This window comes from Coregonus clupeaformis, chromosome 30 (assembly GCF_020615455.1).
Source record: "Coregonus clupeaformis isolate EN_2021a chromosome 30, ASM2061545v1, whole genome shotgun sequence".
Lineage (NCBI taxonomy): Eukaryota > Metazoa > Chordata > Actinopteri > Salmoniformes > Salmonidae > Coregonus > Coregonus clupeaformis.
In genome coordinates, this window is record NC_059221.1 from 12571324 (window position 1) to 12588648 (window position 17325).

Sequence of the window (17325 nt, forward strand, 5' to 3'; positions counted from 1 at the left end):
ATGAATTTATTTGCAAATTATGGTGGAAAATAAGTATTTGGTCAATAACAAAAGTTTCTCAATACTTTGTTATATAACCTTTGTTGGCAATGACACAGGTCAAACGTTTTCTGTAAGTCTTCACAAGGTTTTCACACACTGTTGCTGGTATTTTGGCCCATTCCTCCATGCAGATCTCCTCTAGAGCAGTGATGTTTTGGGGCTGTCGCTGGGCAACACGGACTTTCAACTCCCTCCAAAGATTTTCTATGGGGTTGAGATCTGGAGACTGGCTAGGCCACTCCAGGACCTTGAAATGCTTCTTACGAAGCCACTCCGTTGCCCGGGTGGTGTGTTTGGGATCATTGTCATGCTGAAAGAACCAGCCACGTTTCATCTTCAATGCCCTTGCTGATGGAAGGAGGTTTTCACTCAAAATCTCACGATACATGGCCCCATTCATTCTTTCCTTTACACGGATCAGTCGTCCTGGTCCCTTTGCAGAAAAACAGCCCCAAAGCATGATGTTTCCACCCCCATGCTTCACAGTAGGTATGGTGTTCTTTGGATGCAACTCAGCAGTCTTTGTCCTCCAAACACGACGAGTTGAGTTTTTACCAAAAAGTTATATTTTGGTTTCATCTGACCATATGACATTCTCCCAATCCTCTTCTGGATCATCCAAATGCACTCTAGCAAACTTCAGACGGGCCTGGACATGTACTGGCTTAAGCAGGGGGACACGTCTGGCACTGCAGGATTTGAGTCCCTGGCGGCGTAGTGTGTTACTGATGGTAAGCTTTGTTACTTTGGTCCCAGCTCTCTGCAGGTCATTCACTAGGTCCCCCCGTGTGGTTCTGGGATTTTTGCTCACCGTTCTTGTGATCATTTTGACCCCACGGGGTGAGATCTTGCGTGGAGCCCCAGATCGAGGGAGATTATCAGTGGTCTTGTATGTCTTCCATTTCCTAATAATTGCTCCCACAGTTGATTTCTTCAAACCAAGCTGCTTACCTATTGCAGATTCAGTCTTCCCAGCCTGGTGCAGGTCTACAATTTTGTTTCTGGTGTCCTTTGACAGCTCTTTGGTCTTGGCCATAGTGGAGTTTGGAGTGTGACTGTTTGAGGTTGTGGACAGGTGTCTTTTATACTGATAACAAGTTCAAACAGGTGCCATTAATACAGGTAACGAGTGGAGGACAGAGGAGCCTCTTAAAGAAGAAGTTACAGGTCTGTGAGAGAAATAATTCTTGCTTGTTTGTAGGTGAGCAAATACTTATTTTCCACCATATTTTGCAAATAAATTCATAAAAAATCCTACAATGTGATTTTCTGGAGAAAAAAATTCTCAATTTGTCTGTCATAGTTGACGTGTACCTATGATGAAAATTACAGGCCTCTCTCATCTTTTTAAGTGGGAGAACTTGCACAATTGGTGGCTGACTAAATACTTTTTTTCCCCACTGTATTATTGCGACGCACCCTAAGACTTTGAGCCTAACTGTAACCATGATGATTGAAGGAGGGTTGAGGGGTGGGTAGTGTATTATTCTTGGGGGCGGTTTCCTAGTCTTGTTCAAATAATAATTTTCAATAGAGAATCTTGCTAATCTAGGACGAGTCTATCCGTTTCCAGAAAACCGGTCCTCAATGTTTGGTCTTTAGAGTAACCATGGTGATGGAGGGACGGTGTTTGTTTACTTCTGTATTACTGCAGATGTTTCTTTTTCTTTATTTAATCAACATTTCAAATCCTTGACATTTCAAAACCTTGATAGCCGTGAAAAGCCTGAGTGGTGTTTTCTCCAAAAAGCACAATCAGTTTGGTTTATGTACGCATATTTGCTAAGGGATGTTTTGTATATATTGTATGGCTAGGGCATCTACGTAGACACAAACACCCCCCATGTGATCTCAAATACAGTGCAGATAATATTGACAGTTTTTCCTTTTTATGACGAACAGTGTCTTGCTCTTCCTTTTCTTCCCAGGTGTGTGGAGCGTAAGTTCCGTCGCTGCCCTCCCCTCCCCACCACCAGTGTAATCATAGTGTTCCACAACGAGGCCTGGTCCACCCTGTTGCGTACCGTCTACAGTGTCCTCCACACCTCCCCTGCTGCCCTTCTCACTGAGATCATCATGGTGGACGACGCCAGCACCGCAGGTGGGCACAGAGAAAATGAATGCTATGGGTGCACTCAAAATGGCCGCCGGTCTACCCATTGTGGCATCATTGTATGGGCACACCATAGCGAAACGTTTTGTCAGTCATTCTGAAACTAAGGGTACTGTTCTTAAGAACAGGATGTTGCATTGGCCTAGCTTCACTAATCAAGACTAAGAGAGGAAGTGCTTTGACACCTAGTTCAATATCTACTTCTGGGCCTTGGAACCTCCTGACCATATAGTTTGGTTTAGTCTCTTGCCGTGTTTTAACCACCGCCTGTATACTAGCTAGCTGCGTTTTCACTTGGTTAAAAATAATATGCTGTGGAAGAAGTGTGATGTCTGTTGTGGCCAGTGCATTGCATACAGTGCGTGTTATTAATACTAAACTGAAACTTGTGACACAGTTTCAGACCTCTACAGTTTTGTCTGTTCTCAATATGACTGGATGTGGTTACCGTCCTGTCCCATCACATTTAGAAAGCAATGTATTATGTAGAACAGATATGACTGTCACGAGTTGCAAAGCCAGAACCCAGAAGCAGACCAGGACAAGGTAAGTTGAAACGAAGGTGAGTGTTTATTTACAATTCAAGAGTGATGCTGAATAATCCAGGGAACAGAGCGGGCGGCGTTGATTAGTTGTTGGGGGTGCAGTGGTTGATCCCATCATGGGTCGGCAGCCGCCGACCACCAGGCAGAGGTTGGATGAAGGTTCCGGACGGGTGACTGCAGATGGAACAAAACGGAGGTAAGTAAACAACAAGGTGCAAAAACAACAAAACTAACGCTAGGCTCTAAGACTGATACTCTGGTAAACCTACTGTTCATGGCTAACGATCCGGCAGGGAATGGATGTTAGGCCAGAGCCTAAGAAGGGTGATGATCAGGACCAGGTGTGCAGATTGCTGATGGGATGCAGGTGCGGAAATCAAGAGAGCTCCCCGGAGCGTTCCAGAACCCTCGGGAAACTGGAGATCACGAGCAGAAAAAACTAGTCCACAGACAGGACCCGACTCAGACTGCCGGGATCGTTACAGTACCCCCTCCGACGAACGCCACCGGGCGGACTCCCGGAGCGCCAGGATGGAGGCGGTAGAAGTCACGGATGAGGTCAGCATCTAGGATCTGTCGCCGCGGAATCCAACTCCTCTCTTCAGGACCATACCCCTCCCAGTCCACGAGATACTGGAAACCCCGGCCCCGCCGTCTGGAATCCATGATTCGTCGCACCGTGTAGGCAGGACCACCTCCGATCATCCGAGGAGGAGGAGGAGGAGGCGGAGGAGGCAACAGAGGACTGAGGAAAACCGGCTTGAGGCAGGAGACATGAAAGGTGGGATGGACTCTGAGCGTCCTCGGTAGTTTGAGTCGAACTGCCACTGGATTGATCACCTTCTCCACCACAAACGGACCAATGAACTTCGGTAACAACTTCCTAGACTCAGTCCGTAACGGAAGATCCCGTGTGGCCAACCAGACCCTATCTCCGATGGTATAGGTGGGAGCGGGGATCCGGCGACGATTCGCCTGGAGCTGATACCGGTCCGAAACTCTAAGGAGTGCCTTTCTGGCCCGATGCCAGGTCCGGTGGCAACGACGAATATGGGCCTGAACAGAGGGCACTGAGAGCTCCTTCTCCTGAGAAGGGAACAAGGGAGGTTGGTAGCCATACAGGCACTGGAAGGGGAGACATCCCAGTGGCAGATGTAGGGAGAGTATTGTGGGCATACTCAACCCAAGGCAACTGAGAGACCCAGGAGGTGGGGTTGGAAGAGACCAGGCAGCGTAGCGTGGTTTCCATCTTCTGGTTGGCTCTCTCCGCCTGACCATTGGATTGGGGGTGAAAACCAGATGTGAGACTGACTGTAGCTCCAATGGCCAAACAGAAGGACTTCCAGACAGCAGAGGTAAACTGAGGGCCACGGTCGGAAACGATATCACTGGGCAACCCGTGGACCCTGAAAACCTCCCTAACCAGGATCTCGGACGTCTTCGAGGCAGAGGGAAGCTTGGCAATTGGCACAAAGTGGGCGAACTTGCCGAATCTGTCCACGATAGTCAGAACGACCGTGTTCCCCTCAGAAGCGGGCAACCCAGTGACGAAGTCCAGGGCCAGATGCGACCATGGTCGCCGGGGAATAGGAAGGGGGTGAAGTAGTCCAGAGCTGGGCCGATTGGTACTCTTATTCTGCGCACACACTGGACAGGCAGCAACAAAACCCCGAGTATCCTCGGCCATGGCAGGCCACCAAAAACGTCTGCGAAGAAACGCCATTGTCCGAGCCACGCCAGGGTGACAAGCCATCTTGCTGGCGTGGGACCATTTGAGGACAGCAGGACGAACCGACTCAGGCACAAACAACCGACCGGGTGGACCGTTACCGGGACCGGGCTGAGTCCGAAGGCCCGCCAGCACCTCCTCCTCAATCTTCCACATAACTGCTCCCACGACGCAGTTCCGGGGGAGAATTGTCTCGGTCTTGGACCCACTCTCCTCCGTCTTGGAGAACATCCGGGACAAGGCGTCCGCCTTGCCGTTCTTAGATCCAGGTCGGAACGTCAGGGAAAACTTGAATCGTCCGAAAAACAACGCCCACCTGGCCTGGACGGGGAGTTGAGACGTTTAGCCGATTGCACGTAAGCAAGATTCTTGTGGTCAGTCCAGACAATAAACGGTTGCTCCGCCCTCCAACCAGTGGCGCCACTCCTCCAAGGCAAGTTTCACCGCGAGAAGCTCCCGGTTACCCACATCGTAATTCCTCTCCGCAGGCGAAAGGCGACGAGAGTAGTAGGCGCAGGGATGGAGTTTACTGTCCGTGGAGCATCGCTGCGACAGGATGGCGCCAACTCCCCACATCAGACGCGTCCACTTCAACGACGAACTGACGGGCCGTGTCCGGTTGAGAGAGAATCGGTGCGTTGGTGAATCGCCTCTTCAAATCCAGAAACGCTCGATCCGCCTCCGGATTCCACTTGAAGGTCCTGATACTGGAAGTCAAGGCAGTTAACGGAGCGGCCACACGGCTGTAATCCCGGATGAATCTGCGGTAGAAATTCGCAAACCCCCAAAAATCTCTGGAGCTGCAATCTCGTACCGGGCTGGGCCCATTCCAGAACCGCTCTAACCTTCTCCTGGTCCATCCTAATCTCTCCCCTGGAGATGATGTACCCGAGAAAGGATGTCGTGTGGGCGTGAAACTCGCACTTCTCGGCCTTCACGAACAGGCGATTCTCCAACAATCGCTGCAGAACCTGCCGGACATGCTGGACGTGGTCGGAAGGTTCCTTCGAGAAGATCAGGAATGTCATCCAGGTAAACAAACACAAAGAGACCGATCATATCTCTCAGGACGTCGTTCACCATACTCTGGAATACCGCTGGAGCATTGGTCAGTCCAAACGGCATCACCTGATACTCGAAGTGACCCATCGGTGTATTGAAACCCGTCAACCACTCGTCCCCCTCTCTGATCCGGACCATGTGATACGCATTGCGTAGGTCTAGCTTGGTGAACACCGTAGCACCCTGTAAGGAGTCGAAGGCAGAACTCATCAAGGGCAGGGGATACTTGTTCTTGACCGTGATGTCATTCAACCCCCGATAATCAATGCACGGTCGAAGAGAGCCATCCTTCTTACCCACAAAGAAGAATCCTGCCCCCAGGGGTGATGACGAGGGACGAACGAGACCAGCAGCTAGGGACTCCTTGATGTAGGTCTCCAAAGCCTCACGTTCAGGTCGGGAGATACTGTATAACCTTCCCTTGGGGTAGACAGCTCCAGGGAACAGGTTGATGGCACAATCATATGGTCGGTGGGGAGGGAGTGACAGAGCCTTCTGCTTACTGAAAACTTCCCCCAAATCGTGATATGTCTCGGGAACCAGGGACAAATCTGGGGGTTTAGCCTCAATCACCTGACTGGGAACCGAATGGGGACAGGCAGTCTTGAGACAGTTAGCATGACAATCAAGGCTCCAACTCGTTACCTTGCCCGTCACCCAATCGAACGTGGGATTGTGTTCCTTCAGCCAGGGGTATCCAAGGACCAGAGGAACATGGGAAGACGGCAGAATGAAGAATGAAATCATCTCAGAATGATTCCCCGACAACAGCATCTTAACCGGTTCAGTCCTCATCGTGATACGTGCCAGACTACTGCCGTCCAGAGTGGTAGCTTCAATGGCTTCCGGCAATTGCTCCTTGGAAAGCCCCAGCTGTTCCACCAACTCGGCATCTAGAAAGCTTCCACCGGCACCTGAATCGATAAAAGCGTTAATCGCTAAGCTCTGATTCCTGTTCATAAGGGTAGCCGGGAAACGGGGTCTGACAGAGGTATTGAGAGGTCGAAACTGGCTCGCTAAAAGTCCTCCCAACTTTAGCGAGCCGCGCAGTTTGACGACCCGACTGGAACCTGAGAAGCTGATCGGTTGGACGGAACCCATTGCTTCTCCCTCCTTCGCTCTCGGACTCGATTATCCACCCGAATAGACAAGGCTACCAAGCTGTCCAGGTCACTAGGCTCCGGATAGGAGATCAACTCATCCTTGAGCTGCTCCGACAGACCCTGGTAAAAGGCCGCTTGCAGAGACTCCTCATTCCACCCACTCTCCACAGCCAACGTCTTGAACTCGATCACGAAGTCGGCCACGCTGCGAGTTCCTTGGCGAAGCGAAAACAGGCGCCTAGCTGCGTCCCTCCCTCGGACGGAATGGTCGAAGAGCTTCCTCATCTCGGCCGTGAACCCCTGGTATGAAGCCATGCAGGGATCCTGTCGTTCCCAAACGGCTGAAGCCCACTCCAGCGCTCGACCACGCAGCAACTCAATCACAAAGGCTATCCTAGCCTTGTCTGTGGCATAAGAGTAGGGCTGTAGATCGAACACTAATCCACACTGCATAAGGAAGGAACGGCATCTTCCCAGCTCCCCCTCATATTTATCCGGCGTCGGAACCTTGGGCTCACGGAAGGACACAGCTCCAGAAGCGGCAGGCGAGATGGGTGAAACCGGTAGTGGATCCTCCACCGGAAACTGGCGTTGGTTCTGGACCTCCGTCAGACCGGTAGAAAGGTTCCGAACTGACAACGCGATCTCCTGTAGTACCGTGCTATGATGGCCCAACATCTTCTCCTGCTGGGTAATGGCATGGCGAACAGAGTCCAGGTCCGCTGGGTTCATTACTGGCCGGATCGTTCTGTCACGAGTTGCAAAGCCAGAACCCAGAAGCAGACCAGGACAAGGTAAGTTGAAACGAAGGTGAGCGTTTATTTACAATTCAAGAGTGATGCTGAATAATCCAGGGAACAGAGCGGGCGGCGTTGATTAGTTGTTGGGGGTGCAGTGGTTGATCCCATCATGGGTCGGCAGCCGCCGACCACCAGGCAGAGGTTGGATGAAGGTTCCGGACGGGTGACTGCAGATGGAACAAAACGGAGGTAAGTAAACAACAAGGTGCAAAAACAACAAAACTAACGCTAGGCTCTAAGACTGATACTCTGGTAAACCTACTGTTCATGGCTAACGATCCGGCAGGGAATGGATGTTAGGCCAGAGCCTAAGAAGGGTGATGATCAGGACCAGGTGTGCAGATTGCTGATGGGATGCAGGTGCGGAAATCAAGAGAGCTCCCCGGAGCGTTCCAGAACCCTCGGGAAACTGGAGATCACGAGCAGAAAAAACTAGTCCACAGACAGGACCCGACTCAGACTGCCGGGATCGTTACAATGACTGGTAGTATTGGGAATTGTGTCAGCTCTATTTATTACATTCCAATGTACATGTCACTGAACACACCCCTGCTCTCTTTCAGTCAGTTCCCTAGAGATGCTGGTCTTAACCTCCAGTCATTAACCGCTGCACCCTCACCTGAAGAAAATAATGTTGTATTACCTGAAGAGACAGCCAAATTCCTAACGAAACATGAAGTTTAGTGTTTGTTTAATTGATGTCTTCAACCAAATTACAAAATTACATATTTGTTTCCTTATCCTGTAATCAGTCTATGGACAAGGTATGACTGTAATAAAAAAATAAAAATAATATGCCATTTAGCAGACGCTTTTATCCAAAGCGACTTACAGTCATGTGCGCATACATTTTTACGTATGGGTGGTCCCGGGGATCGAACCCACTACCCTGGCGTTACAAGCGCCATGCTCTACCAATTGAGCTACAGAGGACCACGATGCTTTGGTTTGGTTTACCTGGCCACTGTTTCAAATGCTAACTGTTTAGAATTTGTGTCACAATGCAAGTCAATGGCACCCATATTAGCATTTCTGCGCTTCATGTCCAAATCATCCTTAGGTATAAGAAAATGGATTGTATAACTGAATTAAGTTACTTATAGATTTGTACATGAAGCACAAAAATGCTAATATGGGTACCATTGACTTGCATTGGATTGTGCCACAAATGCTACAAAGTTTGCATTTGAAAGAGTGGCCAGGTAAACAAAACCAAAAGCCTTGTCCATACCTTGTCCATAGACTGCTTATAGGGTTAGGAAACCAATGTAATTTTGTCCTTTGGGTGAACTGTCCCTTTAAGTGATTCCCTCCGATGCTCCAGAGCACCTTAATAAAATAAAAGAATGTCATAACAGGCATGTGTTTTCTCCTTTCTACCAGAACACCTGGGGACTCGGCTGGATGAGTACGTGAAGCAGCTGAAGATAGTGAAGGTGGTGAGACAGAAGGAGAGGAAGGGCCTGATCACTGCCAGGCTCCTGGGGGCCCGGGGAGCCCTGGGAGAGATACTCACCTTCCTGGACGCTCACTGTGAGTAGCTAGCCCACGATGGATGGATGGATGAATTAATGAGTGCCTGATAACAGCCAAGCTCCTAGGGGCCAGGGGGGCACAGAGAAATATACTCACCTTCCTGAATGCACACTTTGAGTAACTAGCCCACGATGGATGGATGGATGAATTAATGAGTGCCTGATAACAGCCAAGCTCCAAGGGGCCAGGGGGGCACAGAGAAATATACTCACCTTCCTGAATGCACACTTTGAGTAACTAGCCCACAAGTGATGGATGGATTAATTAACTAAATCTCAGGGGGACCAGGGAGAGACACCTACCTTCCTGGATGCACACTGTGACTAGCTAGCCAACTAGGAATATATGTATGGTGGCCTAAGGCTCAGATGTATGCCAGAGTCTATATGGATACCAGCCCACTGCCCTTTGACTCGAACTCCTCCTGTACATTTCCTTTCCTTTACTTTCTGTTCAAAAGCAAAAGCACAAACAATATGATAGGAGATGTGACTAGCTAGCTCACAAGGCCAGAGCAACACAACCCACTCCTTATTGACCCCATCACCCCTTTAACCTAGCCCACAAGGAAGGATAGGGTAAAATGGTTCTCAAGAGATCAATCCATTTACAACCATTGTGTTACAACTTTATTTGTATACATGTTTAGAACAGATTTACTACCTGGGGTTCTTTTTTTTAAATAGTGAACCGTTGAAACCTGCTCTTCAGGTTTCCCTGCTAGAACTAGATGTATGACCCCATTCAACTCACGTATGCTTAGAGATATGCAAAGTAGTGGAGTGACGAAGGGCTATAAATACAGATGCAAGGCAATAGATACTAATGGACTGGAAATAAAGGCTTTGCAGTGATGTATAAAATGTATACAATAACATACACAAATACTGTGAATTGCCAGGGTCATCCCGACAAGGGCGTTTGCATATGTGACGTTGTCAGGCAATTGTGAACACAGAGGACATATCATTGACAGAATGCTCAGGACTCATCCTGGGGGTCTGTTGAGGCCAGGAGGATGCAACGTTACACAACGCTCACATAGAACAGTATTATATAGAATAGACAGGATTTTCTGTCGTGTAGAATTGGGAGTGGTGTCAGCTGCATTCATTATATCTCGATCTGTAACGCTCCACAATGTTTGCCAACTGAACCACAATGTTTGCCAACTGAGTTCCATTCATTATATCTCAACCTACCTCCTTGTTGTACAAGTTTTCCACCTGGTGAACACTACCCTCTCCCGTCCCCAGGTGAGTGTTTCCATGGCTGGCTGGAGCCCCTGCTGGCTCGTATCGTAGAGGAGCCCACGGCCGTGGTCAGCCCAGAGATCACCACCATCAACCTGAATAACTTTGCCTTCAACAAGCCTGTAGCCACCGCTAAGGCCCACAACAGAGGGAACTTTGACTGGAGCCTCAGCTTCGGCTGGGAAGGCATCCCCGAGCATGAGCGGAACAAACGCAAAGACGAGACCTACCCCGTCAAGTAAGGGCTAGGGACCCACCAAACATGTTTCATAGAGGACGTTGTCTTCCGACAGCTAGTGGAGAGGTCTGTCCGGTAGAGTATGTGTAGTGAATATAGTGCTGTGATTGCTGAGGTTGTTTGTGCAATATATTCGTTTGAAAAAATCGTACAATTCAGCATATGTTATATTTCTGCACTTGAAATATGTATCAGATCACTACTCGGCAATCAGACTGTGTATATTCCATAATGTTGCATTGGACATCCAGTATCTGTTACTCATCTCTGCATGTCTGTTCATTCAGAACTCCAACTTTTGCCGGTGGTCTCTTTTCCATCTCCAAGAAGTACTTTGAACACATCGGGACGTACGATGACAAGATGGAGATCTGGGGGGGTGAGAATGTGGAGATGTCCTTTAGGGTTAGTTTCCCCTCTTCCCTTTCCTCTAACAATGTTATTATAGTGGAATATCTATCAAATACTAAAGATAGTCTAAAACAGAGCCATATATAGAGTGTTTGCTTATTATGGTTTCTCTCAAAGACATTCTGTTGATTATTACCTAAATTCAATTGGTTGAATGGTGTCATGTGACCTCGACGTTGTATATGGCTCTGGGCCTGTATCCACAAAGCATCTCAGAAAAGGTCTTAGGAATCCTGTTAACCTGTTTTTGTGAGCATGTGTATCTGTAATAGGAATTTCCAGGTAAACAAAAACAAGCACAGTTGTAGATTTTTGATTAACTTTAACTATCTGGTTTATTACAAGTTGTAACAAGGAGACACCACCCAGCACAGAAGCAGAGAAAATGTATATCTGGCCTCTTGGAGACAGGCCCTTTATATCCTAATCAGACAGCACCAAATGTTCTGTAAACACCAGCCCAAAAGGCTTGTAGGAAGTCAAAGCAACTTTGTCTGACTTTGTCAGCTGCTACAGAATCGCACAGTGTTCACAGAATGTCATCAATACAATTCAACAGTGAATAATCGGTGTCCTTGTGCCTCCAGTGACAAAGCAGGTCACTAAGTTAGCCAGCTAACTTCAATGAACTTTCTCCCAGGTGTGGCAGTGTGGGGGCCAGCTGGAGATCATTCCGTGTTCCGTGGTGGGTCACGTGTTCCGTACCAAGTCACCCCACACCTTCCCTAAAGGTACTGAGGTCATCACGAGGAACCAGGTACGACTCGCAGAGGTCTGGATGGATGACTACAAACACATCTACTACCGACGCAATAGTAATGCTGCCAAGATGGCCAAGGAGGTAGGCTTATGTTCTCAATCAACTCCAAGTTTCATATACTGTACTGTTAGATATAGTGCTTTGCATTAAACATCTACAACGGATGCAACCAGAACGCTGCTGTAATGTCACAAGAGGTGAGAGAAGAGGGTTAAGTCCATGGCATATTTTAATTCACTCCATGTTCCGTAATAATTGTAGATAATCTTGTGTTGCCAGACTTGGTAATCTCACATTCGCTCGACACAAAAGGAAAAGCTGAATCAAGGCTAACTGCTAGACAACACACTACTGTGCAAAATGCATCAGTCTGCGCATACTGCAATCTGTTTATTATAAGACATTATTTATTATCTGGAATAGGCTAAACTACAATAAATATGTTCTTATGAGTGCCTATATAGGCAACAACACTTGTGCCATGCTGATCCCTAACACGGGGCACCCACTCAGCCCCCTCCTGTACTCCCTGTTCACCCATGACTGCGTTGCCACGCATGTCTCCAACTCAATCATCAAGTTTGCTGACGACAACAGTGGTAGGCCTGATTACCAACAATGATGAGACCGCCTACAGGGAGGAAGTGATAGCCCTGGCAGAGTGGTGCCAGGAAAATAACCTCTCCCTCAACAAAACAAAGGAGCTGATTTGTGGACTACAGGTGACAGCAGAGAGAGCACGCCCCCATCCACATCGACAGGGCAGCAGTGGAGAGGATCAAAAGCTTCAAGTTCCTCGGCGTGCACAACACTGACAACCTGAAATGGTCCCTTCACACAGACAGCGTGGTGAAGAAGGCGCAACAGCGCCTCTTCAACCTCAGGAGGCTGAAGAAATTTGGCTTGCCCCCTCTAAGAACCTCACAAACTTCTACAGATGCACCATTGAGAGCATCCTGTCGGACTGTGTTACCGCCTGGTACGGCAATTGCACCGTCAGAAACCGCAAGGCTCTCCAGAGGGTGGTATGGTCAGCTTAACGCATCACCGGGGACACACTGCCGCCCCTTCAGGACATTACAGCACCCGGTGTCACAGGAAGGCCAAGAAGATCATCAAGGACCTCAGCCACCCGAGCCATGGCTTGTTCACCTCGCTACCATCTAGAAGGTGGAGACAGTACAGCTGCATCAAAGCTGGGACCGAGAGCCTGAGAAACAGCTTCTATCTCCAGGCCATCAGACTGTTAAACTGTCACCACTAGCCTTAGTCACTGTTCTAGCCAGCTCCCACCCGATACTGTACCCTGTACCCCACAATGTACATAGTCATTGAACACTGCTCACTTGTAATAATGTTTACATAACGTTTTACCCACTTTGTATGTATATAATGTATTATAGTCATGGCTCATTCAATATAACTACTGCTGTGCACACTTTTTCTATTCATATACTGTCTTTACACACCATTATATGTATATACATTACATGTATACTGAACAAGAATATAAATGCAACCTGCAACAATTTCAAAGATTTTACTGAGTTGCAGTTCATATAAGGAAAACAGTCAATTGAAATAAATGTATTATGCCCTAATCTATGGATTTCACATGACTGGGAATACAGATATGCATCTGTTGGTCACAGATACCTTTAACAAAAAAATGGGCCTCACAATGGGCATCAGGATCTCATCACAGTATCTCTGTGCATTCAAATTGCCATCGATAAAATGCAATTGTGTTCGTTGTCCGTAGCTTATGCCTGCCCATACCATAACCCCACCGCCACCATGGGGCACTCTGTTCACAACTTTTTCATCAACAAACCGCTCGCCCACACGACGCCATGCACGTGGTCTTCTGGGGTTTTGAGGCCAGTTGGACGTACTGCCAAATTCTCTGAAATGACGTTGGAGGTGGCTTATGGTAGAGAAATTAACATCACATTCCCTGGCAACAGCTCTGGTGGACATTCCTGCAGTCAGCATGACAATTGCACGCTCCCTCAATTTCAGACATCTGTGGCATTGTGTTTATTTTATTTTATTTTTGGCATTACTGCACTGTTGGAGCTAGAAACACAAGCATTTTGCTGCACCGGTGATAACATCTGCAAATCTATGTATGCGACAAATAAACTTTGATTTGATATGACTACCGGTATATGGGGTTAAAGTAACTGTCCATTCTTTCCAGATTTCTATTAAATATTACCTTTAATTACTTACAATATGAGTGAAATAATAGTTTTCCTTCCAATAAATGGTAATTAAGTATGTTAAAAAGCAGCTTTTCTGTGTTGGAATAGTGTGGGCGTACCCAAACAACAGAATGATGTGGGCGTATACCGGTCATTAAATATTCATGCAAGTAGATCGCTGATTGGCCAGCTCATCCTCCTCAGGATTATGATATCTTACTCTGAGGAAATAGCAAGCATTTTTTAAATGGTCTGTTTGAGATAAAAGTTTGAGGTGGGTTTTTAACGTTTTTTTGTTTTTGTTTTATATATATAATTTTCTCAAATGTATGCTTTGGCCACAAATACGAGTATCGGACGAGTCAACAACATTTGCGTGAGTTAACAAAATATGAACTTTTAAAAGTCCGATTTTCACTGGACAGTTACTTTAAAGTTAACAATAAATGCACAGGATTGAGGAAGACACTTGTTCCTGTCTCACTCCTTTCCACAACTCTGTGTGTGTTGCAGAAAGGATTTGGTGACATCTCGGAGCGTGTGAATCTGAGGGAGAGGCTGCAGTGTAAGAACTTCACCTGGTATCTGAATACTATTTACCCCGAGGTGTTCGTGCCAGACCTCACCCCTACCAAGTTTGGAGCGGTACGTTTTGTTCCATTCAGGCGTACAAACTATCAGACCTGGTTTCAAATACTATTTTAAGTCATTTGAAATTCTTTAGCTGTGCATGATTGAGCTTGCCTGTTGCCATGAAACCAATAGAAATGTCTCAAAAGTGCAAATCCTGGCAGCCTAAAACAAACGCTAGAAGTATTTGGATAGTCCATCTGTAGATGCTCTACAGACTAAGTAACATTTCAAATAACTACACTAGCCCTAACTCTAAACTTAACCTTAACCCTGACCCATTATTCTAAACCTAACCGTAACCTTAGCAAGCAGTTGCTTATCAACAAATAGTTTGTTGATAGTATGACCATCTGAAGAGCATCTACAGATGGACTATCCAAATAAAGTGTGACTAGGAAAGTACTGTACGTGACGGCGATGCATAAGTGTTCATTGATAACTGTGTGTGTGTGTGTGTGTGTGTGTGTGTGTGTGTGTGCGCGCGCAGATTAAGAACTCTGGTGCTCAGAGCTGTCTGGATGTGGGAGAGAACAACAAAGGAGGGAAGCCACTGATCATGTACGCGTGCCACAATATGGGGGGTAACCAGGTACTGTACATTCACTCACTGTAACAGAGGAGGCTGGTGGGTGGATATATAGGAGGATGGGCTCATTGTAATGGCATGGAATAAATGGAACGGTATCAAACATATGGAAACCACATGATTGACTTACAATAGGCTGTCCTCCTATAGCTCCTCTCACCAGCCTACTCTGCACTCTATGGTTGTGTGAAGGGATATTCTGATATTGATAAGCATTCAACTACAGTATGTTCAGTCAATTTTGGAAGTGAATATTCAGGTTTAAAGGCAAAGTTTTTGTTTAACTTTTATTTAAGACACATTGAGCCCTGAAGATCTTCAATAATGTAATTTTTATTTAGTCCCCAGCACCATATGAAAGTGATGTTTGACTACATATGATTATCTCTCCTCCTGTTTCCCCAGTACTTTGAGTACACGTCCCATAAGGAGCTGCGTCACAACATAGGGAAGCAGCTGTGTCTGCAGGCCAACCCCCAGCCAGACCAGGTTAAGATAGAGCTCTGTACACTGAAGGGACAAGGGAGTAGCGTGGCCCCACAACAGGAGTGGCTCTTTACAGAGGTAAGGAAGCATCACCTGGACAAGCATGCACGCATATATATATATATATATATATATCACACACATACACATTTCTCGATCTGCTGGGAGGAGAGATATTTTAGACTCCTCCTTCTTGAAGAGTGCTTTTGTGAAGCATGTGTGACTGATGTAATAAACGCAATGAAATGCATTTCATCTACTTAGGTAACTATCTGTTAACGATCTGTCACAACGCACAAGGGATTAGGTCTAGAGTGATAATTTATTTACATTTGACATTTTAGTCATTTAGCAGACGCTCTTACCCAGAGCGACTTACAGTTAGTGAGTGCATACATTTTTCATACTGGCCCCCCGTGGGAATCGAACCCACAACCCTGGCGTTGCAAGCGCCATGCTGTACCAACTGAGCTACAGCTGACCCAATGTTATCCCACTGCAGTACATGGTCTTACGCTGTACTTTTAACCCTCTGCCCTCTCTAGGAGAATCTCCTCAAGAACCCAGCAAGTGGAAAGTGCTTACTCCTGAAAGGGGGCCAGATAGTGATGGATTACTGTAACGAAGCTGACCTCAACCAGCACTGGGCATTCAGTTAACCCCTAACCTCCGACCCCTGACCTCCGACCCATAGATGCTATCAGCCAACCTATAGACCCTATCGATCTACCCATAGACTATGGGTCAAGCAGGCAGTACCAGCACCAGTACTAGCTGAACCTAACAGGACACAACATGGAGCATAAGCACTAGAGACCATTGATGACCTAAGTGGAGTGGACAGGTTGAATGTAGAGTGCTGACTGTGCTATGGCAGTGCACACCTAAGTGAAGGATCTCAGGATAACCACTGCTTTAACTATATATTTATGATGATGGAGACTCAGGAATGAAGGCTTTAGATGGCCTCTGTACTTTTCGTGGAGTGTGTGGACAGTGAACTCAGCAGCCTGGGTCGTGTTCAGTAGGGAGAAAATGTTTTGGAATGGAGTGAAACGGGGAGAACAGGCCTACTACCTGAACTTATCTAGTAAGAACACATATTTTAGTTTTCCATGGCAAAACGTTTTACCACTGTGTGCCCTACTGGACACGACCCTGGAGTGGCAGGCGGGAGGTCTCTTCCAGACAACAAGGACCTCAACCCAGAAGTGCCTTCTCTTTACACTCCAGATTTTAAATCATAGTTTTGCTTGTCTAATTTATCTTGACAGGTAATGAATGTAGATACAGTGAATGTTGTTGCTGTGACAATGCATATATCTGCCAAAGAGAAAGGTGTCAATATTTTAAATAAAGTTTTTATCTGTATACAGTTGGATTATTTGTCATACGAGTAAAATGACAGGTCCCGTGTGGCTCAGTTGGTAGAGCATGGCTCTTGCAACGCCAGGGTTGTGGGTTTGATTCCCATGTGGGACTAGTACGAAAATGTATACACTCACTACTGTAAATCGCTCTGGATAAATTACAAAAATGTAAATGTTTGTCTCAGCTTTTACGTTTAGGAGATATTCTCAGATAATGAAAACTATTACTATAAACATATGATAGAAATTGAATTAATACTTTTGAGATATCTTGTTTTTATTTTGATTAACATCATGCACTCAAAGAGATGTGATGTCAACTACAGCCTTCCTTAAGCATTCAATAAAAGAAGATGGTTGTGGATTAGTCAATTGAATGTCAATGCATCCAATAGCTGCTACCATTGTGATGCTTGGTTGGATTCTACAAGACTCTGTAGTTGTTTTGGTT

General features: G+C 46.8%; 1 protein-coding gene across 2 annotated transcripts in view; it reads left to right on the top strand.

Annotated features, from left to right (window-relative positions):
• LOC121545887 (polypeptide N-acetylgalactosaminyltransferase 6) overlaps nt 1-16875 on the top strand; it is a 30594-nt gene extending 13719 nt beyond the window's left edge. For both annotated transcript variants that reach the window (XM_041856779.2, XM_041856780.2), the window contains exons 4-12: nt 1971-2143; nt 8778-8927; nt 10187-10421; nt 10709-10826; nt 11473-11673; nt 14313-14444; nt 14920-15021; nt 15424-15582; nt 16050-16875. In XM_041856779.2, the coding sequence (XP_041712713.2) occupies nt 1971-2143; nt 8778-8927; nt 10187-10421; nt 10709-10826; nt 11473-11673; nt 14313-14444; nt 14920-15021; nt 15424-15582; nt 16050-16163 (1384 nt within the window). In that variant the 3' untranslated portion in view covers nt 16164-16875. The remainder of the gene's footprint in view (nt 1-1970; nt 2144-8777; nt 8928-10186; nt 10422-10708; nt 10827-11472; nt 11674-14312; nt 14445-14919; nt 15022-15423; nt 15583-16049) is intronic.
• Nucleotides 16876-17325: the final 450 nt, after the last annotated feature.